At 50.9% G+C, this 23318-nt stretch overlaps 1 protein-coding gene across 4 annotated transcripts; it reads right to left on the minus strand.

Moving 5' to 3' along the window:
- Positions 1–1884: 1884 nt before the first annotated feature.
- On the minus strand, positions 1885–22345 carry PGM1 (phosphoglucomutase 1). Of its 4 annotated transcripts, none has more exons than XM_084291354.1 (12): positions 14549–14799; positions 14176–14436; positions 11182–11344; positions 10657–10803; positions 9456–9581; positions 9041–9231; positions 8461–8615; positions 7786–7901; positions 5248–5383; positions 3791–3974; positions 3301–3435; positions 1885–2588 (listed from the first exon to the last, which is right to left on the minus strand). In XM_084291354.1, the coding sequence occupies exons 2-12, from the start codon at positions 14431–14433 to the stop codon at positions 2499–2501; spliced, it is 1701 nt and encodes a 566-aa protein (XP_084147480.1). In that variant the 5' UTR covers positions 14434–14436; positions 14549–14799; the 3' UTR covers positions 1885–2498. The 4 variants fall into 4 exon arrangements, with proteins under 4 accessions (XP_084147480.1, XP_084147482.1, XP_084147481.1 ...); XM_084291356.1 differs by having other exon boundaries at positions 14176–14279; positions 14549–14788; XM_084291355.1 differs by lacking the exons at positions 14176–14436; positions 14549–14799 and adding an exon at positions 22025–22345.
- Positions 22346–23318: the final 973 nt, after the last annotated feature.

Consider the following 23318-nt stretch of genomic DNA (forward strand, 5'->3'; position numbering starts at 1 on the left):
AAGGGGATAGGGGCCGGCCCCATGCTGCAGGGCAGCAGAGATGGGGCATTTTCCTCACAGGCCAGCACTAAGTGCTCTCAGGAAACATCTCAGGGAATTAATTACAGGACTGAAATCACTCCTTGCCCGTCCATGTGTTAGAAAGGAAAGGAGCTCTCACGGAAGTGACTTGCTTGAATAAAATGAGGGGTCCCACACTACCCCTTTTGAGCTGGACCAGGGGAAGGGGCAGAGATCTGCCAGGAGAGGCAAGAAGCAGCCGGTTTTGGTCCTGTGCCACTGATGCTTCTCTGCCATCCCAGATGGAGCTGGCCTGAAGCGACCCACGAGACTCTGCAAGGAGGTAACGTGCAGCTGGTGCCACCCAGAGAAAGGCTGGAAGCGAGGATTTACAAGTGGGAGGCTCCAGATTTCACTGCCACGCCCCAGCCCCAGCCAGGCATCCTGTCCGACAGAGATCGAAGTCCCAAGCAGAGCACCCCGCTCTCACCTTGGAGGTGCCAGTGTTGCAGAGTTCCCTTTGATACACCTTTCACCATCTGAGGATGTAAGCAATGAACGCGGGCTGGGCCATATTTCACTTCCATTCAGACACAACTCAGGTTTGATTTGGTGTTTTTTCATTTTCTTCTGTTAACGCAGAAGCTGCAGCATTTGCTGGACTTCTGTGTTTCCTTCCTTGTATTTCATGAAGTGACACAACACGGCTTGAGCTTCCGTGCTGCCTGTGAGCAGCAGGAATCAGAGAGCCCAGGGCACTTCTGGGGACAGCCAGGGGCTGCCCAGTGCTCCCAACACCAGATACGTTTCAGGCTGACCTTTGGCAGCAGGTTTTCTAATGATCCCCATGACCAAAGCTCCTCTCCTCTATCCCCTACCACACACCAGGTGCTCTGGTCCATCTCCATGCACACAGAAAACAGGTTGGTGACGTGTTTCCCTTTTTGCCCATACGCCACCACTATTTTTCATTGTAAGAGCAATCTTTGCTGCCCATTTGTGGCCAGGTCCCGAGCACAAGCATTGCTTCGTCAGACAGATTGCACGAGGTTTATTCAGGTTCTCTCGGGATTCTTCAACATGGGTTTTTAACATGCCCTGCACCAAAATGGCTCTGCTGGCAGAGCTGTTAGCGTGGATTCAGCAGAAGGTCTGTGTCAGAAGAGACACCTCATCTCCGTACAGAAGATGAGATAAAGAGCTTGTTGTCAGCACATCTGCATCGACCTCAGCAGTTTTGCTGGCAGCGTGGTTAAGGATGTTTCACATTCCTGGGAAACAGAGCTGTTCCCTCAGGGCAGCCCAGGGTCCTGGCCCGAATTTGGGCTGTGTGGGCAGCGCTGCCGCGGCCAGCCTCGTGCCACCGAGCCCAGTGAGGGCAGAGGGCACTGCAGGGCTTGGGTGACGAAGGGGGAAATCCCCTGCTGTCACTCCCAGCACTGCAACTCCTTTTATTGACACAGTTTAAGCCATAACAGCCTCAAGAAAGAGGCAATAAACCAACAGGGGCTTGGGGATTTACCTGAGGGCATCTGCCAGAGCCCCCCTTGCTGGAGAATATCTTTGTGGTTGAGGGGCTCCAAGTCAGCAGCAGGAGCACATCCCATCCCTTCCACCCATCCCGTTGCAACACAGCTCACTCAAAGGGGATGGCCTCCAGCTAAGGGGCAGGGAGCTGTGATAGCATCCGACAGCAACAACTGCTTCCGAAGTGACCCCTCTGTGCCCTGGGATAAGATTTTGCACATTAATGCCTGCAAATCTGATTATTCCAAGAATCTCACCACGCACGTTCAACCAAACAAGAGCTCATCAAAACAGTCTTTTGCTCTTCAAGAGGGAGCCTGTCGTGATGCAAGGAAATAAAAGAGCACTGAGCAGTAATTGTAGCCCACATCACTTTAATATCCTGCAATGTTTGTTATTGCTTATTTCAGTGGGGAGGGTTTGTTACATTTTTTTATACAGATAGCATGGCAAAGAGACCAATTTACATAATTGGCTTTTGAAAGGGGGAAAAAATCCACATGAGTAAAAAATACTCAGCCTTAATACACAGCTGTTGCTTATTTAGAGACATCAAATTTAAATACAATATATTAACAAGGGTAAAATGCGCTTCTTTTCCAGGACGGTTTCCAAGATAGAACCAAAACCCCTGAATTATTGAAGAATTTAGTCTCTTTGTTATTTCTAGAGCCTTTTGTTTAAGCAAAGAAAAAAAAAAGTGCGTATGCTAAACCAAAAGGCTGTGCTAATGAGCACCATACACAGCTTGCCAGCAGCGCGGTGTGACGCAAGAAAGCAGCACAGCAACGTGCGCACAAATTGTTCACAGGGGCTGGTTTTTATTGTCTATCCGTAGCGGTTCAGTACTGTACTTAAATACAGAGATAAAATTAATTTTCCTTTCATAGTGACAGATTGGACAAGACGGGGGTGACAGGCTGCCTTCCCTCACGCGGCGAGCTCTCCAGCGCGGTGCCAGGACCGAGCCTTTATGTTATGACAGTGGGGCCGGTGCGGCCGGTTCTCTCGTGAAGCTGTGAAAGTTTCAGTGCAATAGAAATGAGGGGCGCCAGCATGACCTGCAGAAAGGGGAGAGATGGCTCAGAACCACGGAGCGGAGCAGCGCACGCACCCCACACACGTTGTGCCCACCCTGCCCCTGGCTCAAGCTGATCAGTTTAGTTGCTGCCTCCCAGAACTTTCCCCCCCCAAATCTTCTTTGTGAAAAATGGCATCGTAAGTTATGCAGAAAGAGGTCAAGGATTCTTTTCTGTGGAATATAAAATGAGGATTCTTTTCTTCCAGTATCTGCTAGAGAGCATTTTAAATGATCCTGTAAAGAACGTGCACCAAACTTAGTATAGAATGAGCCAGTGTCACCTTAAATGTGACTGCAGCATCCTCTCACCCACATTTATTTATTTAAACAAGTATTTCCTGAATTTTGTAGAGGAATGAGCTCATCTTATCCCTAGAGATGCAACATTTCACCTAAAAGGTCAGTTCAGGTCTGCAAGTGTCCTTCCACACCTGGAACCAGCCACAGATGTAACATAAACAAACAGAAAAACTAATGTGCAACTGCAAAAGAAGCTGTGAGGGGTTCTGAATAAGTAATGCTTGTTCCACACAGAGCTTTTTTAAAAGCTGTTTGCACTGGGATTAAAGATACCAAAACCCTTGCTTCCAAAACACCCAGCGCCTCCACAGTGCTGCCGTGCTTAGGGCCACGATCTGTGTGCACGAGGAAGGCTGGGAGGCAGCGCTGCTGTGACGCAGAGCAGCACCCACCTGGGGGTCCTCGTATATCTTCTGGGCGTCTTTCTCGTAGCTGTCGATGTAGAGCCGCACGGTGGCCCCAGCGCTGCCCGTACCGCTCAGCCTGAAAATAATGCGGGAGCCGTCGGAGAAGATGAGCCGCAAGCCCTGGTGGGAGAGAAGGGAAGAGAAAAGCCTCTCAGCCACGCGCCTCTGGGGTACGCGGGGTGCTTCCCGTGGCACCCAGCATGGCCACGCCTGACCCACACCACCCCTGAGCTCCGTCCTCCTGAGGGAGCTGCAGAAGGCACCTCTGCTGCACACTCCTGAAGGAGCAAAAGTCTCCCTCCTGACCCTCTCCGCGCCTCACGCAGCAAGTTCCCTCATCCTCAGCCAGGATCCCACTGCCAGACACAAGGGAGGAGCTTTTCCAGGGGTCAAACAAACTGCTTGGCTTCAAGGGAAACACAGATGCAACAGAAAACACTGAGGTTGTGTTCGGCCCGGGCAAGGCCGTGCCCACCTGGTTTCTGGAGACGCTCCCATCCACGGGATCGTTGTACTCAAAGTTGTCGGCTTTCTCGACCGTGTAGACTTTGTCACCAGACGACAACTGCTTCCCCACAAAGGAGCGGTCGAACATCATGGTCTCCAAATCCTTCATCATTTTATTAGCTGCATCTGCATCCACCTCTTCGTAGTCGTATCTACAACCAGTCACCAGAAAACTGATTAGGAAGGTCTGTAATTAGCTAGCAATGTTTTGTGATGCCCTTGTTTAACAGCACTGTGGTCAGCCCCACGTATATTTTCTACTCTTAATAGAGAAAAGGAGGGGAAGAAAAGAGAGGAGGATCCGTGCAGCAGTTTGAGTCCAACACAAAGCTGTGGGACACACCACAACCTAGCACACTGAGCATTAGGAGAGCTGAAAGCTCCAATTGTGCTGTCTTGTGCTAGGAATATTACAGACAGAGAGCCAGACCCCAGCAATGCTGACTGCAAAGCATTTATTCTAATTCCACCGATAGGATCTCGACAGGTTCCTCACGATCAGCTTTGCCGGAGCATCCTAACTTGTGTCCCCACAGCAAAGCGAAGGTCTGATGGCAGCACATGATAACACAGCGCTGCCAGCTTTGATCTAACGACTGCTGCTAAGAGAGGCAGCAGAGAGCAGCAGCTCCAGCATGTGCTGAAGCACAGATCAGGACCTGAGACTTTGCACTCTGATTGCCAGTGCGATTTGTGTGGTTTTTATTTGCCCAGCCAGCTAGATGGAGCACGCACAGGCTTGCAAACCTGCCTACCGCTGCACGTCGCTTGCTACGCAGACGTAGCTCTGGTGCTAAAAGGCTGCTTTTTTTTTTAATTCTAGACTTTGGCATTTTTTCCACAGGTTTAAATGCCTTAGATGTATGCTGGCTTTGTGGTGTGAAGAAAAAAAAAAAAGGGAAAAAAATGAAGAGGTAAGTTCTTTCACTTGGCAATTTGAGACAAAATTTTCACGTAGGTCTTCCAAAGTGAAAGATTTCTGCCGAACGCTCTCTCTCCAGGCAGTGCCTCCCCTTCTGCTCACGTGCAGCTTAGCTCTTCCCCTTCCCTTTTCCTCTCCTGTGTCTGCTATAGCTTAAACGGGAGTAGTATGGAACTGGACAAACCCAACCAGGTAAATAACAGCCCAGGAGCTGGATGCCCATCCCATAATACAGCCACCACTGAAGATACTACAAAGCAACTTGTAGCCTAAAGGAACATGTTACTCTAACAGCAAGAAACACTTGCAAGAAAAAGCCTCCGCTAAGAGAAAAAAGCTACCCTACAGATTCAAAAATGCACAACCTTTACAGAGTTTGATACCGAACAGATTGCATTCAGAATAACAAACCCTAGACTGGATATCACCAAGGGTTAAGGTGAATATCCAGCTTTAATCAGCCCGGGTACGTTGCATACTGGTGTCAGCCGTGCTTCCCCCACCTGGTGAAGAAGTTCCTGCCGTACTTCTGCCAGTGATCCTTCATGATGTCCTCCACGCTCTGCTTGCGGGTGGCCAGGATGGAGAGCCAGGCCAGGACAGCCCAGAGCCCGTCCTTCTCACGGATGTGGTCGGAGCCTGCAGAGACCCACAGCAGAAACACGTTTCCCACCTCTTGCCAGGAGAGAGCCCGCGCTACGGCCCTGCCTCGCCTCCTCTCCTCCATCGACCTGGCAGCCGCACGGCCTCACAAATGGAAGGCATTTGGCGAGCTGGATCCCCGCTGCATTGATAAAGCGGTTCAAGATATCGTCTGCTGTCAGCCATGGCCCAAATAAAACATTCGGCCCCTTTCAACACACGCACACACGCTCATTGTTCACAGATCCTTAATTCTGGTCCCAAGGAAGCAACGGGGAATGCACGCTAAAAAGGTCATCAAAAAAAAAAAAAAAAAAAAAAAACAACAAAAAGAGGCAAACGCAAAGCTCAAGAAGGAGTAACAGCAACCTCCTGGAGCAGCTGTCACGTACCGTCTGCCAAATCAGCACACCCTGACCGGCAGAGATGCTGGCCGAGCACCAAGAAAAATGTCAGCCCTTGCTGAGGAAGCCAAACCCTAACGACTCCGAAATTATGCAGCCGTGGAGGGCGCAGCCGCCTGTCGGGGTGCACCCGGCACCGGGGCCAGCAGGCAGCAGCAGGAGGGGGGATGTTGTTCACACGGGGAAATCAGCTCAGACCAGCCCCAAAACCCTAAATCAAGCAGGGGATCACAGAGCAGCTCAGAGCACGTCCAAGCCGGCCCCCCTGCTCCTGGCTGGCACGCTCGGTGCCGTGCCCGGCTGATTCACAACTTCTGAGCTTCACCCTTTGGGCTTTGGAAAACCTCCAAGCGGGCATTACCAAACCCCAAGGAGCCACAGTACGGCTGTGAGCATGGCGAGCAGGCCCCAGCTGCCCTTTTACCCTCCCCAGAATTGCCAGGGTGGGCGATCGCCCGGGGAGAAGGGCTGGGGCCGCGCGGTGCTCGACACAAATCCCACCATTGTGGCCGCGGCGGTAAATTACCCTCCCGGTCCCGCACGGAGGTGACGGAGAGGAATGCTACATAAACAACGAGTCCCATGTGATGGATCAGCTTCATGCTGGAATAAAATCCCCAAGAAGGCGGGCAGGAATTCTGTCATGTCGCATTACTCTAATTGCTGCCGGACTCCGGTCCCGCCGGGTCGCAGTTTGGTTCAATTTTTACTGGGTCTGCGTGGCTGCTCCTTCACCTCGCTCCCCTTCAGCACTCACGCTCTGTCAGACTCCAAACAACTCCTCATTAACTTGCTATCAGCCTCCCTCGTCCCTTTTTCCTTCTTTAAAGGGCCTTTGCCTGATGGACAAACGCCCTGTGTGGTGCGGGGAGCCCAGCACAAGCCCTTTCCCACTCTGTCCCTCACAAAACTGCTCCGATCCCCAGCCCCAGATGTGACGTTGCACAGCCCAAATCCCAAACCTGCCTCCCAGCCACATTTCTTTGTAAGGCAGAGTCACCTGCTGTGGGAGGTGAGAAGCTATGAGCTCATTGCACATGCAACAGAAACTGGAAATGATTTGAGAGAGCTGCTCGCTGGAGACCCTCTCCTATCAGCAGCTCCCCAAATCACGTGCTGCTTGCTGTCTGTATTTACCAAAACGCCCCTGCGCCTCGCGTATCCTCCCGGCTGCCCCGTGGTCCTCAGACAAAGGACAAACAGGATCTCGAGGAGAACCCCAACCAGATAAAGCACGGCCTTTGTGCAGGCACAACGTGCTGAAATCCCTCGTGCAGGGCCAGCCCCGTTTCCCCCATCGGGACGCCACCACCACGTGGTGGATGCTGTGGGGTAACTCAGGCTCCCCGCAGCCTCCCGGGAACGCTGCACATTTTGGTTGTGAGCAAAACCCGCTCTCTTCAGCCTCCCTGCACCAGGAACTGCCGAGCGTCACGTGTGCACCCCTAGGAAATTCCTTAAGATGTTCGCTTTGTTTCTCAGTAACCCAATAACTTGCTGCAACTGTTCAAAGGCAAGTGTTAATTTAAACTTTATAAATCATACCTTGTTTTTAGAACAGGAAAATGAGGGCCCTATTAAGCTCGGAGATTTAATAGTGACCTGAAACCTCCCCTAATAAAACTGCATGCTCCAAACCATATTTCTTTCCAGAAATGAAAACATTTAGAAGGTTTTCCTGGCCACCAAGAGTTGAAAAATACATTTAACACTGCACTTAATCCCCATAGACTCAATGACCGGGCTAGTAAAGAGGCCCTTAAACTTCCTGCGTATCGACGTACGCCTTGCTTACTAACTGAAAGAGAACCTAGCTTTTGCCTGACAGAACTCTTAGCATCGTGGACGCTTCCACCAGGGATTCTTGAAAGCTTTTTTGTTTTATTTCAGAAGCATTAACAGCTACCCCCAGAAGATAAATCCCAAGTTACCCAGCAAAAAGAATTAAGAGGAGGAACAGCGCCTTCGTTACCGAGCTCAGGAACACCCACTTACCAGTACCAAAACTTTCCTCTCCACACAGAGACAGTTTGTTTGCATCCATCAGGTTTCCAAAGAACTTCCAGCCAGTTGGAGTTTCATACAAAGCAATCTTTGTAGCGTGGGCCACCCTTCGAAGGCAAGAAGGCTGCGTCACACCACAGCTGGGCTCTTAGTGCACCCATGTGAAATGCTGCAATAGGAGCCTCGGTTGTTACCAGCATCTCTTTTGGGGTAACGCTGCAGGCAGCTCACGCCTCTGTCTTTTTTTTTGTTTGTTTTTTTAAGTGCAGAACTGCTCTTTGTGCAGCAGTGCTCAATTTTATCCTGGTGCTACCTTGTGGGAGATGGTTGGGAAGCACAACTAAGGAATAAATACAAACACACAGCTCTTCTACACCAATTTGCAGTCGTAGATGTCAAAAGATTTAACAAAGAAAGCATCACTAACAGATTTAAATTAAAAAAAGGGGAGGGGGAGGGCATTTATCTGGGCTTATTTGTAGAGAAGAAAGAGGAAAGAGCAGAACCCAACCCTGCCACGTTCCCAAAGAGGATTTAATGCAGCAGCCCAGCAGTGCATCACCCTCTGGGAGGGCCACGCACTTGCTCCCCACCACAGGAGTGTGTCTGACCACAGGAAAGGGACAGTCCCTCCCCTCCGCCACCCCGCGCAGAGGCAGGTGCTACCTATCGAGAGCCCCGCTGGTGGGCATGCTCCGGGCGAAGCCGCGGACTCCGGTCTGCTGGAAGTAAGGGATGCTGAAGATATTGGCAGCGATGACAGCAACGGAGTCGGAGGGGTTCACGAAGAAGCCGTGCTTCCCGAGAATCATGTTGCGGTCCTGGCGAGGGCAAGAGAGAAAACAGCTCACGACCCTGCTCTGTGCAAGCAGGCTGCAATCCAAAATCCTTCTACTTCGCAGGCGCAGCCTGTAAACCCCGTGACATGGAGATTTTTGACTGCACTGAACTGAATATGACGTTTGGAAGCAGTTAAACAGCAACACCTCTCCAGTATTTCAACCTTCCTGCTGATTTTTCATAAGCTTTAAAGCTATTTAAAAACAGTTTGGACTTCATTATTTACACAGTAGCCAACTACTGCCGTGGTGGTGAACTGCAGTGAGTGGTTCACGTCTGCCTGCAGTTACAGCAGGGAGAGGACTAAAAAAGGTCTTTGCCTCTCTCCATCCTCCTCTGCTGGTGTCCTGTCATGCCCCACGACGAACTAGAGGGTAAGAAGATGATCTGAGAGCAACCCATTTACCCCGTCTCCATCAAAGGCAGCTCCAAAGTCGTACTCTCCCGTCTTCATGGTCTGCACCAGGTCGGCAGCGTAGGTCAGGTTGGGGTCAGGGTGGTGGCCACCGAAGTCCTCCAGCGGGGTGCAGTTCACGGCAGAGTTGGCCGGGGCTCCAAGCTCCTCACACAGGATCTTCTTCACGTAAGGGCCCACAACTGACAGGGCAGAACGTGGGAAGGGAGCGAGTCAGGCACGGGATAAAGGCACCGAGGTATTGGCATGACAGCCCCGTGTAACAGAACAGAACAAACAGATGCCTGACTGACAGGTCTCCAGCTGTACAACAGCATTTGTTGCTCTCAAACACCAGAAGCAAAAAAATGAGAGAAAGCTTTCCCTGGGCAGCAGGAGGCACCCGCAGACCCACAGCCCCCCGTACCTCCGTGCATCGCGTCAATGCGAATCTTGAGGTGGTTCTTCCCCGAAAGCAGCTCCTTCAGCGCGCTGAAGTCGAAGATGTTCCTCAGCATGTTTGCGTAAGCCTCTACCGAGTCCACAATTTCCACTGGAAAAAAGAAGAGAGAAACTAACTGTGACAGCCTGAACTCGACGTAGAAAAGCAAGTTTGCTCCACGTGGCGCTGTGCTGACAGTCCCTGCGTGCAAAGGGCCAGGGCTGGGCATAAAGCCTTTAAACACCCCCTAGAATCATTTCATAAAGACAATGATAATGGTCCTATATTAAGGGCCATTTAATTACAGGCTGCCACTGCTAATCGGATTACAGACCAAACAGAGTGACAGAATCCTGAAGACAAACATTGTTCCCAGCTCTCCACTGGTCACAGCCTCCATTCAGAGCCCCAGCCCCCCGGACATCCTTTGAGAGGCCTCTGTTCCACTCTGGCTACGTGTAGAGAGGGATTAAGAGGGAAAAAACATACACAAACAGACTTCCACCAACACGAGCACGAACTGTGCACCTCAGAGTCTGAAAAGGTTGCACCTTTGCAACTCATGGGCCATGTAAAAAAAAAAAAAAAAAAAGGTGAAGACAAAACTATTTATGCAAAAATCCTGGTACACAGAAATGGAAAACGAGAGAAATTTGGATTTTTATCACTTTTGATTTAATTTTGTTTACAATAAGTGATCATCAGGAGGTGGTGAAAATAACTTGCAGTAACTTTTTTGAAAAAAATCTATTTTTTTAGATGTAGTTTTATTTTCACTGCTAACTGACGAAAATCATAGGTGAAATGTCACGGCTTTCCAACTCTCAGACAGTTCTTTTATACATGAAACTCTGGAAAAAGCCAGTCAAAAAGATTAAACACTAACATTTAATCTGGAAAATGAACTTTAACTGCAGATTTGTCTTTGTTTCCCACGTACGTGTTAATGGGAGCCTTACAGACAATTAGTAGAATTAAAGTATCTAGACAAGGTGAGATGCAAGTGAAAAAAAATAAAAATAAAAATCCAGAGCAACCAGGACAGACAATTTTGCTTGGATTATCCAGCAGCTGAGAAGGAGAGGTCAGAATGGCCACGTGTCCTTCCAAAACACCACGTGTCTTTTTGTGGCAGGTCCACACCAACTTCACCTGCAACTTTCCAAGAGGAAGAACAGTCATTTACCTGTAAATGGCTTAAATTTGTTCTCCAGATCAAACTGCTGTTTCCCAATGGTGCCCAGGTCCACCTGGAGATCTGGGCAGATCGCATACTCTTCGATTTTCTTGCTGATTTGGAAAATTTTGTCTGTGACACCTTCAGGAGCAGGACCTACGAGATATAATGTGCGAGAGGGAAGAAGTTAGAGGCAGATTGGAGGAGAACTGCCCTTCAGAGGTACAGCAGAAGACCTGGGGCTGGGAATACCTCACTAGGAGAGGAATACTGGGGAGCAAGGGGAGCAGATCAATCACTTTGGACATGGTCCCAGGCAACCTGCTCCAGGTGGCCCTACTTGAGCAGGGCTTTGGACCAGATCACCTCCAGAGATCCCTTCCGACCTCAACCATTCTGTGATTTGGTGTTTGGGGGGACCCAGTGCTCGGGCCACTGAACCTCTGTGATGTCTGACAGTTTAATCAGGTTCCTTGGTACCAATAAAGAACTGGGAAGTAGAAAGCAAGCAAATAAAAGAGAAGGAAACCTTACCTCCATTGGCAGTATTGAATTTAATACCAAAATCTCCGTTGGGCCCACCAGGGTTATGGCTGGCTGTCAGAATGATGCCGCCAATGGCCTTGATTTTCCTGATGATGCAGGACACAGCCGGAGTGGACAGAATGCCGTTCTGCCCTATGACCAAGCGGCCGATCTGAAAATTAAAGGGCAAAATGAACAACCGAGTCCCAAATGCTAACAGCAAATGCACCAGACCCTCAAACACTGGCTACAGGCAAAGCAAAGCCTCCTAAGGAGGCACCTTGACGGCTGGGGTGCTGAAGCAAGCAGCGTGTTCCTGGGAGGCCGTGAAGCTCTCTGCTGCATAGTTTGAAGGTCAGCAGCCCACCCCGTTCTGCTGTGCCTTTTTTTTTCCCTCACGAACATCACAGCTCAACGGGAAATGGCAGCCTGCGCTGAAGAGCTGAGCTTTCCAGAGCCATCTAAACAAAACGACACAAAAAAAAACCAACACCCCTTGGCTATGGTCTTGAACTTTGCTTTCAAAAGACACAATGGGGTTGAGAGAAGCCAAAGCAAAAGCAAAATAGATCTTCATCGCTGCTCCCGTGGGACCAGATGCAAATTCTCTTCCTCGCAGCGGGTAACACACCTCCCTCCATAAATTCAGTAATATCACCGAGATTAAATCCAGACCGATGTGCTAAGCACTACAAGGTAATCAGGATCCAGTTCATGTAGTAAAACAGAAGATAAATATTCTCCTGGAAGAGCATGCCCCTTACCATAGCCCCCAGATGAGGTGACAGAGGTTTAAGAACATACCAGACTACTCCCCAGCAGCCAAGGAGATTAGACCCTGTATATGACTGAGGAAAGAGGAGGAATTTCATTCAAAGGCAAGAGAAACCCGAAAACAAAAGCCAGCCTGCCTGGAGTGAAGGTTCCTGTGTGGTGCTAAGCCAGCAGCACCAGCACGGGATAATCGGATGCGGTTCCTGCCCCGCAGCACCACTGGCATAGATCTGGAAAGGCAACAAACCCAAAGCAAATGCAGTGAGGAGACTCGTATCCATACAGGCTGCTCTCTGATTCGGGGCCCTCCTCGGCTGTCAGAGGTTTTCGGCTGTCATTTCCCTCCAGCCCGGTGCTATCTCCTTTGGGGTAACCGCAGGAGAGGCTGCTCAGCCTGGCGGCGTGCTGAGCTTCTAACACTCAGCATCTTTTTCAGTTTTCTGGAGTTTCTTACGAGCCAAAGCTAAGAAAGAAAACAGAAACACCTTCCCCAGGATGCTCCGGGCAGCCCCGTTCACCCGACCTGCCTCCTGCAGCGATGTTGGGTTACGGCCCCGTGATGCAACCCAGAGCTTCCACCTGGAGTCACCAAAAACCCCACCAACACATACACAGACAGCGAAGGACTCCTGCGGGTCCCCTCCAGCAACACAGGCTGATGCTTTCAGTGCTTTCCCACCAAACCCACGTTTTCTAGCCGAGGAAGCCGGTGTGCACAGCTCCACTGCCCTCCTGGACGATGCACGCAGCACAAGAGCAATGCCCTGCACTGGTCACAGCCCCCGAGCACAGAGCAAACAACCCAAGTCCCTTCCTTTGACCAAACCAGCAGCATTTGAAGCAGGCGAGGTGAATCACCCCGCAGCAGCACAGCAAAAGTGCTCGGTGCCATTCGGAGATCCTGCTGATGCTGCGTTTGCGGAGGTGGCAGCACCTGTCGGCAGAGACGCTTCTGCACCTGTGGCAGCACATGCCGACAGAGACGCTTCTGCACATCCAAAACACGCCAGGCATGCCCTCCTCGTGCCTTCTTACATTTTAACACATCCTTGGACTCATCCCTTCAGCTCTGCAGAGCGAGGTTAGCACAACGTTGATTAACAAAGTCACAGGATTCAGCCAGACTACATAAAAACAAGCAGTGAAAAAACATCAAACCCAGCAGTGGAACTAGATGTTAGCCAGACACAGGCCACGCCGCCGGAAAGAAACGCAGGAGAGAAGCCTCATCTGGTGAGGATCAGCTTAATCTCATCTTTACCATCAGGAAATCTGTCCTGGTGTCAGAAAGCCCGAGCAGCAGGCCTGGCTCCTACTTTGTGCACATTCCCCAGCTCTCCTGCTCAGCCCGTACGCTGACTTAAGTGGAACACATTAATTTGCAATGCCAAAGGATTCATTTTTCCAGCCTGGAAAACTTGATGATTAAAAAAAAAAAAAAAAAAACAAAAAGAAAACTCTCTCCTCTTATCTGCCTGCTCATTACAAATTACCCTGTTGTGATCGAACAAGCTTTTCTGCCAAAAATTCCTATGCCACATCTCTTAGCATCAAGTTTTGCTCTGCGTTAGGAGATCCAGGACAGATGGCAGCGTCTTTCCTTCTTAAAAAGCAAGAAGAAGCAAAGACACAACCCCAGAGGCTTGCAGCACCTGAACCACCCCGTGCCACAAACAGCCCAGTCTCCTGCCCTGCTTCCAGCACAGCCAGAGATCTCAGCAAAGGCTCCCCCTCGTTTCTGCTCTCATTTCAGTTTTCGGAGGCTCCCCAAGTGCTTACTGCCCGGCCACAGCTTGTAGCTGAGGGGAAGCAGCAGAGCCTGCGTTTTGCCTTCTCCGAGCAAGGCTGAAGGAGCTTTTGCCCAGCTGCCACCGCAGGGAGAGCCGTGGCTCTGCCACCCACTTCTCCTACTGTTATCAGGGTTTTATTACCTGATGGAGACACTACCAAGTCCACAAGTGCCAACAGCTTGAGGCACGTCAAACCACGAACTAGGAAGGCACAGAAAACGTGGACCTTTTCTGTTCTTTGCTCCGTGTGTTTCCCCATGCTTTTACCCAACTGTACCACTTAAAAGTGAACAAACAGTAATTTCAGCATTTCCAGTTGGATTTTCTGTTAGAAAGCTAACCGTTAGCAATTAGTGACTCCCAGTGACTAATTTATTACGGTTTTCTGCATTTATCAGCTACGCAACCCTAGGAATTTAGTCATTTAACCGTTACCAACCCCGTTGGCTGCAGCCATTTGGACTATCAGCTCCACCGCAGACTTATTCAGGTACCTCCCATCGCCTCCAACCACCATAGAAGCTCCTTGTCGATCTCTTAGATCTATGGAAAAAAATATACTCTGGATAAAGTTCTGCATATAGTTCGTCTTGGATTCAAAATAAAAGGTCTTCTTCCGTAGTCCACTCGTTCCTGGCTTCTGATCGTTGTAAGGAGCCGTGGGCATGGTCAGCAGAGGCAGAGGAGCGTCTTCCATGGCCTTTTTTCATATAAATGCATTTAAGAAGTAAGTTACGATGAAACACAAAGGAAAAAATATGTAATTTAAAAAAAAAATCGATCAATCTTGACACCAGCAATGGCACACCTACTGGACAGAAGCTGAGTGAAGTTCTCGAGCACCCAAAAATAGCTCCTCGAACATCGAGCTGAACGTGGGTTCTGTAACTGAAGCTGTTTCCTTGCACTTGCCGAGGAGGATCAATGTCACGGCGAACACGCAGCTCCACCACGGGCAGGAAAAGGCGATTTTTGCCTCCCTCACCACCTCCTGCTCCCTGCAGGCAGGGCTCCTCGCTGCTCTGGGCTGACACCCGTCCGTCTGCCCGGGTCTCCGTCAGCGCATGGGCAGCTCGGCGCCCCGCTCAGACACCCCGATGCGCTGCCCCAGCGTTTTTGCCAGCCCAGCAAATCTCTGCAGGCACGGCAGGCCCCGGAGGAAAAGCCTCCAGCAGGCAGGGCAGCACGCGGCCGGAGGTGTTTTGCGGAGTCCGGCGAGCTAAAGGTCACTCTTAAAATGGAAGGCAGCAGATCTGTTACCCACAGGTCGCTTACACACGAGCCCCACTGCGACAACCTGACTGCCCCGGGGCTCCCTCCTGGGCACGGGGACGTGGTCCACAAAGAAAAGTGGCTCAGCCTTTGCTGAGCTCAGGAAAACCCAGCACGGCTCAGAGCTGCTAAAGGCATGGTTTCAACCGAATACTCCACAACTTGACAGCATAGGTGCCAAAATTTATTAAAAAAAAAAGAAAAAAAATCCACAAGTATCGAATCCTTTAGAGCACGGCATGATAAAGTTATCGGGTTTGGAACAACTCACACACAGAAGAGATCCAAATGCCAACGAGCTTTTATGAGGCATCGTCTCCCTGAGCTTGGGGAAGGTAACTTCAGGCACTGGGCTGGAACCACAGTCTCCTCCAAACCTCTTTAATAACGCTCAGAGTCCCCTGTCCGAGCTGCTGGCAGAATTTTATGGATATTAGTGGAAAATCAGAGACCGCGCACTTCATAATGACTCATTCATCCCATTATCAAAAAGGGGGAGGGAGAAAGGAGTTGTGTACACAGCTGGATTGTGACAACTTACGAAGGCTTCCACGAGACCGTTTCCTAAAATGCTGCCTCTGTCATTGCTCCAAAAATCATCAGATTTCTCCAAGGGGCAAAGAGACGCTGTTATGGCCATCTTTATTTTATACCACCAGCGAGAATGCCTGGGGTAGGCAGGCAGAAACAATCAGTGCACATTTCATACCTCCACGCTAGTCCTGCATCTGCGATTCCCTATCCTGCAGCTGCGACGCCCTAAATTTCCACGCAAAGGCACAGGTTTCCCTCTAGTGGCACAGAGAACAAAATCCAGCTCCCAGAACGAGCCTCCCACTGAGCAGCCGCCCTGGCAGGGAGAGGCCTGCACAAGCTCTGTCCCTTTTTCTTCTTCTCTTGACTGGTTTGGGAGCTGGGACATGTAATTAGGTGTGCACGTTCTGGCCATTCATGGTCTGGGAGGCACTGCTCGGGTGGGAAGGAGCACAGTGGCTCAAGGCTCCCTCCCCAAATCTGGTGCAGGATCAGATACACCCAGGGCACCCTTCAGACAGCTCCTGTAACCCGTTCTTTAAGTCCTCCTCTCCATGTGAGCGGTGCCCACGCATAAATCACCTTGCAGCCAGGAGCGTGTCCCTGCGAGCTGGCCTACATCCTCCTCGCCGTGGCTCAAGCCCTCCCGAGCTGTCAGAGAACAAATTGAACCACAACCCTCTTCCTGACAGCTTCTTTCACTGAAAAAAAAAAAAAAAATTCAGCATACAGAGCCTGAGCATCCTCTGTTTTCTACAGGAAACAACCCCAATTTCCTCAACTTTCCCTCATGGCCACAGTGCTGAGGTGCCTCACTCCTCACCTTTCCCCTCCTTGCCCGCCCCAGGCAGGCTGTTTGCTCACGCAGCTCCCCGTTCACAGTCCTGCACTTCAGACAAGCAAGAGCAGAGCCAAAGCCATGAACTGCTGTCCTTTTATCATTAACCCAAGTCAAACAAGGCTATTTTGAGAGCCCTTAAACTTCAGGAAAACCCTGCAGAGCACGCAGCCCCTCCCTCGGCTCGATATTGCTGGCCCCTGCCCCGTCCCCTCTCCCTGCTGTGGCTCTGCCACCTCTCCTCACCCCACCCCACATTGGGAGATTCAAAATAACTGGGGGAGAACACTACCCAGAATCAAAGCCAGGTATTTTGCAGTTGTTTCTCAGCCTTCCTTTAAAGCACAAATCACATTTCCCTGCTCCTGCCCACAGCAAACCTGTGCCCTGCTGCTTGTGCAATCCCGCTGGGGGGGCCGGCAGCCCCGAAAACCCCACGGCTGCCAAAACCACACACCTTCTGCCTGATTACAGCCCGCTGCCGGCGTGACGCTTGGCACTGCCAAGATAAATGGAGGCAGAGTAAAATAAACCAACTGCGAGCCCGTCGGTTACGCAATTGCAGGAGCTCTGCTTGTAAGATTCTTTGTTTCCCTAAGGATTAATTAAAATGCAGTTTTTGAGGCTGAAAGGGAGAGAGGCAGAGTGTCTGGCACCACCTCGAGAGGCTGAGCGCACACACAGGCACCCACGTACGTGCTGGTAACTCCAGAACTGAGCCGTGCTGCTCTGTGCTGACCGTGCACCCCGGAGAGGCTCAGGGGGCAGAAAGCAGATCCTTGACACAGCTCTGCAGGGCTAGGGGCGATGCTACCATCCACAGGGCTGCTGCAGACCCCACAAAGGGCTCCGGGGCTAGCAGGGGCTCGTCCCCCCTTTGCCAGGAGAGGAGCAGACAGCAGCAGGCACGGCCGTGAAGGTTTCTGTCCAAAGGTCAGCTCCGCAGTGCACGGCCATGACCGCGGGCTGCCCTGGCGTTTGCTGCCCTCCCTGGCACGGGAGAGGGATCTCGGCTGGTTCAGCTCCAGCAGAACCAGCACTGAGCTGGGGATCCTGGCCCTAACCCGCCAGGAGATCGCCCCTGCGCATGGATCCTGATGTGGGGGCTTCACGTGGAACAGTGCAGATGGAAGAGGAGAGAGGGAGATGCACATGAACCTTTTCTCACACAGTTACAACGTGCTGGCAAAGCCTCACCTGCAGGCAAGAAGCAGGTAAAGCACGTGTGGAGGGAAGGGCTGGGAGTGCTGTAAAAAGCTCACCCAGCCCCTGCACCGGGTAGAACCAGCTCTGCCCAAACCGTTCTTGCTAGAGGTTTTCCCAGGCAGAGATTTAATGAGCATCCCCAGGCAAGGCGCTCTTTCCATTAGTATTAAGCTTCCAAAAATGCTTTCTAACGTCTAGCCTAAGCCTCTCCTGCTGCAATTTTAATCCTTGCCCGGTCCCCAGCTGACCAGAGAGCAATTTACCTTCTCCTCTGCAGCATCGCTGCAGACTGCAAGTGTTTTTCCTACCTCTGGGCTAAGCTGAGTGTCCCTGTGCTTTCTGGCTGGCCACACATGCCCAACCTCGGGATCTCTCTTTTGCTGCCTTCTGGAATCTTCCCCAGGCACCTCGCATCCTCCCCAGGGGTGTACCCACACCAGGCACCATGTTCCTGGGGAGAATATTTCCAGTTTTATTTCCTTTTGAGTTCATCATTTGCAGCATTAATGACTACAGATAAGCTCAGAGATGGGAGGGCAAGGAGAAGGAGCCACCACAATCCTTTCCTGGAGCTGGTCTTGCACCAGCTCAGCCCGGCTGTGAGGCACGCAGGCAGCATCTGCCGGGCTCGGCTCACCTAACCCAGAGCTTGGTGTGACAAAAAGAAGGCGCCAGGCCCTGCACGGCTGCCTCCCAGCACGGCCAGAGCTGAGGCATCTGCTTAGAGCCACTGCTCCAGGAGATTACGGTTAAGCCCCTGTTAGAGTGGATTTCAACACTCTGTCTGCTGGATTTGCAAAGATTAACTACAAAGCACCCCAGTTCTTCCCTCCAGATGGGGTTTTGTTACTGTAGGGGATAAAATTCCCAAAAGCCACCAAACCTGGGCAACCTCACCACTGCCTTAATAACCTTCAACTGTGAACTGATATAAAATGATGAATTTGAGAGGCAAAAAGAAGCTGAAGTAGTGTAAAAGTGGTCTCCAAGCTGTAGGGAGCTGCTGCACGTATGGTTGTCTTCTAAACCCCACCATAACCTGGAGCCAGGACATACCTGCAGGTAACGCTGACTGCACACTCGGGATCTATCTCCTTACTTCAGATATCACACCTCCCTTTCCTCTTCTGCTTCTGAGAAAAACAGCAACGTAACAAAGACCAGAAATTGAGACTTCTTATCGGCCTGTAGGATCTAGCATCACTGCACGTAGGACTGGTTCATAGGGTTTGCTTTTTTGGAATAAAATTCTTCACACTCACTTTAATTTGATGTTTTAGTACCAGGAGCTTTTAGTAAATGGGAAGATCTGAACCCGAGGACTGAGAGTCTGTTCTTTAGGGTAACACTGCTGGCTGCTAAGCGGATGAAGGGCTGTAAAGCAACAGGACTGGGGCTGACCTCACAGTCTTGTGCAGAATCAGGATCAGCACAAAATTAAAATGGAGCAGAGCTACCCAAGTAAGCTACAAGAGAGCCCTGGCAAATAACGAGCTGCTGAGCAATGCAACTGAATTTAAACACTTGGTTTCCCTGGGATATTTGGGTGGGGAAAAGCTTAATAGCAGCCAAGCCAGGAAACCAAACTTTCTGGGGCAGAGAGCAGTGTTTCTAACTGAAGTACCGTTTTGTCCTGCAGCAGTAAAACAAAACCAGGCTAGCATTTACCATGCAAAGCAGTGCCTGGCATTCAAAACACCTTCAAGCAATTTGCTTTAATGCAGATACCTCGCAGCGCTTTGAAATCTCTTTAGTTGAGAAGGAACCAGGGGCATGGTACACTTGTTGAATAGCAGGTGACAACGTTCATGACTCAGCCTGATTCCAGGTGTTTAACCTCAGTTCTGCAATTTGTGCCTGCTTTTGACTTAAAGGTATTGCACAGCCCCAGTTCTACCCCAGATGGCTGGAGCTTTTAAGCTTTATTCGTTAATTAAGGAGTCAGACTTGCAAACTATGTGTGGGAAAAAAATAAAGGATGCTTGGCACAACAGACCAAAACAAAGCAGGTAGGCTCTGCTGGCTGCCAGCTGAGAATGGTGAAACCAACGACTATTTTTGGTTACTTTTATACAGGCAAACTTGTAAATAACACTTGTTAATCACAGAACTACAAATTGAGGTGTTGCTATTCAAATACCAGCATTTAGGTATATATTATCCACTCCAGGTGAAGAAAAAAACTAAAACTCACTTTAGCATCCTCACCTTTTACTCTGTAAAACTAACAATCATGAACCGTACTCCTGTTTCTCCTGCGGCTTTGAGAGAACCACTCAGCCAGATCTTAAAGGCCAAGGATTTTAAAGCAGTGACCCCTTCACCTCTTACTCCCTAGGACCAGAAATACGGCTCTCCAGCACTGCTTTGGCACAGGAGGCGGGCTGGCTGCTGTTAGACGGGTGAACACATCCTGGTATGACATACCTTGGTGATCAAAACAAGCAGAAAGGCTGTGTTAGAGAGGCCTGTAGCCAAAACTTTATTATATCTTTATTATTTCTTTATCATATCTTTACTACTTTTCAGTTTTACCACGTTCTTAGTACCCAGTGGATCTATACAGTGGATCCCCTCGCATGCACTGCAATAATCACTTCCCTCCAGAAGTGATTATTTCAGGTGTCCAGCTTTCCTCTACATTACTCAGTATTTCTCACCACGAGATTACTGAGCCTTCTTCTGAGACCTGGCTCCCAGAATCAGGAGACCCCCACAGGCCCCAGCACTCAGCCCAAACCAGTTTCCAGGAACCCGCTGCCACGTGCTTGCAGCATGCTTTCTTACACATTAACCAAAGTAGCTCGCCCTTCCCTTTGAAGGGTGGGTGACCCCCAGTTACTTCACATCCATTATGAAGAAAGAGGATTTTCATAGCTGCCACAGCATAGTTGAGTAAGAGCTTACCAGAGAACTAGCACTTGCTATTACAGAGAAAAAACATGAAGCAAGCATCCCCTAAGCAATCCAAAACACAAAAGCAAGTGCTAGAAATTCATTAAAAACAAGTGTTTTGCACTGAATAAAGGAACTTTCTGTCTTTAGTCACCTCATTTCTTGGGACCTGAAGGTTTTGCCACACTGGAGTATTGCATTGCCAAACTTTTAGCCTGTGCAATTCAAACTTAGCCAGCGATTGTCACAGTATCACAGGATTGTCACAGAATTGTATCAAGCTTTCAATGGCCCAGCAGTCTGCAGAGCACCTCACCGTGCCTCCTTCTGGTTCCTTATTCAGATTTACATCTGCTCTTCAGTTATTAAAGAATTTGGGGGACAGTTTTTCCATTTCTTTAATGACCCTTTGAGGTCTTTTTCCCCTTCTTTGTTACATAGGATATTTAAATCTATGATTTTGCAGCACTTCTGACCTGCCAGTCCTCCTCAAATTTTGGAGGGTGGCTGGGGAGGGGAGAGTTTATTTTATGGCTCCCTCCAGCACTCCAGAAAGCCCACGCCACTGTCTCTGTTCTGCTGCAACAAGGGCACAAAGAACCCGCAAGCAGATGAAGCAGATGACTGGCAGTGCTGTCGTATCACTTAATTTTTGCTTGAAGAAGTCTAACACTTTTTCTCAGGCCACGGCCGTTTTCTTGCTTTATAAATTAACAATTCAGAATGAAAAGCTTTTAGAGTAAAACTTCCCACTTCGTATAGCCGTGCCTTGGCTCTTACCCCACACATTCACCCACCTGCTTTCTCCTCCTGTTTCCTCTTGCCTTTCCAGAACATTTCTCTTTCTTTTACAGCCAGTTCTGCCCTAACACTTGGAAGCAAGTCAGACAAACCACCGCAGGGCAAATACCCGCTGGTGAGCGGACCCCTGGACGCTGCATGGCCACAAGGACAGGACTCGAGCCCCTCCTGAGGGGTCCCCAGCTCAACCACAGCCCTCAGCCCCTTACCCACTGTGGGGCTGAGGCGAGGTGCAGGAGGAGAGCCCCTCAGGCCCTGGTGGGCCACCACGTCCCACAACCTGCTCGGTCACTGGGACCTGAGGTGCTGTCAGCACACATTTCAGCCCCAATTCACCTCAAACCCGATAAATAAAGCAGTGCCAGCCGCTTTTCTGCCGGGGAAGGCCACATCGCCTGTGCGTGAGGGCGCTGTCAGGGGGCGCGGGCTGAACGCTGGGCACCCACCCCGGGGCACAGGAGGCCCAATTTTGCACAGTTTCCAGAGGCACTCACCCACTTCCTTATTCCATAAGAAAGCAGCAAGCTCAAATTTGTGCCCCCGAGTGGTTTAACCACACTTTTACCCCCGTAATTAGACACCAAGACATCCGATTTGAGCAGGGCAGCACAGCAGCTTCCCCCCAGCGCCTGAGGCTGCCCCCCGGCATCCTCAGCTCCGCTTTTCTGTCAGAGGAAGCCTTCCTCATCCTCCTCCTTCCTCCTCCTCGTCCTCCCTGAGCCCGGCCCCGAGCCGCACGTACCCCGTTGGCGGCGGCGATGCGGACGATGAGGCGGATGGCGTCCCGCATGTAGTAGCGGCCGTCCCCCCCCACCACCAGGGTGGCCTCCTGGCGCTCTGCCGGCGGCAGGGTGGCCAGCACGCTCTGGATGAAGTTCTCGGCGTAGTGGGCATTGCTCTGGAAGACCGAGACCCGCTTGCGAAGCCCGCTGGTGCCGGGCTTTTGGTCCCCGTACGCCTTGGTCTTCACCGTCACGATGCGCACCATGGCCGGCAGCCGCTGGCAGTTCCGGGCCGGCCTCAAGGGGAGCGGGCTGGGCTCGGCACGGCTCGGCTCGGCACAGCCCCGATCCACGCCCCTTAAAGGCACAGCCGGGCCGGGCTGGCCCCATTCGGCCCCTTTCGGCCCCCTTCAGCACGGCCCGGCCCCGTTCCGCCCGCCGCTGTGAGGCCGCCCCCCGGGGGTGGTGGGTGAGGGAGGCCCGGGCGGCCAGGCCGCCGCCTCATCCTCCTGTCACGGCTCCGCGGTGTCGCCGTTATCGCCGCTTTTTGCCTCAATTTCCTCCCTCCCCCGAGGAGGGCAGGCGGTAGCTGACTCCTTGTGTGAGTCCAGAATGGTTTTATGGAGCCTGGAGCAAAGGGGAGAACACCCAGCAGATAGGGCTGAGGTCTCGCTTCTTCTCCCCTCCTGGGCAAGAAGGGTGGAAACTGCCTTGGGGCAGAGAACTTGCCTATATTCCCCCTCAAAAAGTCAGATCATTAAACTTCTTAAAAGATCAGGACAGCAACGGGGTTCCATGCCCTGCTGGTGTATCATGTTTCACTCCACATTAACTGCAGCAAAACCCAAGTCCTGCCTCACGCGCTGAGTTCTCAGCCAAGAGCTTCTCTCAGTTTTAAGCATTCCTGTCCTGAAGTGCAGGAAGAACAGCACATCGATTCCTGCTGTGTCTACCGAGACTAATGTCATAAACAGACGAAGGGCAAATAAGGGAGAGCTCATTTTGTACCTCATAATTTCCCTGTTCCTTCTCAGAGATGCAGCTAGGAACTTGTGATGTATCCACACGTTGCCTGAGGCAGCATTTACAGAGCTCTGTGTTGCTGGCAGGAAGTTACCAAAAATGTGTGGAGTCTCTTAATACAACTTCTACTTCTAGACAGTTCTGGAAATGAAAACGATATCTGCTGTGCTTGCTACGGGGGGACAAAAAAAAAGAAGAAAAAGAAAAGAACGATCACCAGTAGACCTCCTTGAGTACCAGTTGCTGGAGTGCATAAATCACAGCCAGCCTCGAGCAGCGCTCTCTTTTTGT

This window comes from Netta rufina, assembly GCF_964035555.1.
Source record: "Netta rufina genome assembly, chromosome: 8".
NCBI lineage: Eukaryota > Metazoa > Chordata > Aves > Anseriformes > Anatidae > Netta > Netta rufina.

Bases quoted from the DNA above. Each gene is read 5' to 3' on its own strand.
- PGM1 (XM_084291353.1), bottom strand. From the start codon at position 14,433: ATGGAAGACGCTCCTCTGCCTCTGCTGACCATGCCCACGGCTCCTTAC. The intron at 9,232-9,455 runs GTACGGGGGGCT...CTGCCCTGTCAG, and splicing joins CATTGACGCGATGCACGGAG to TTGTGGGCCCTTACGTGAAG. The intron at 3,436-3,790 runs GTGGGCACGGCC...CTCTCCCACCAG, and splicing joins GGAGCGTCTCCAGAAACCAG to GGCTTGCGGCTCATCTTCTC.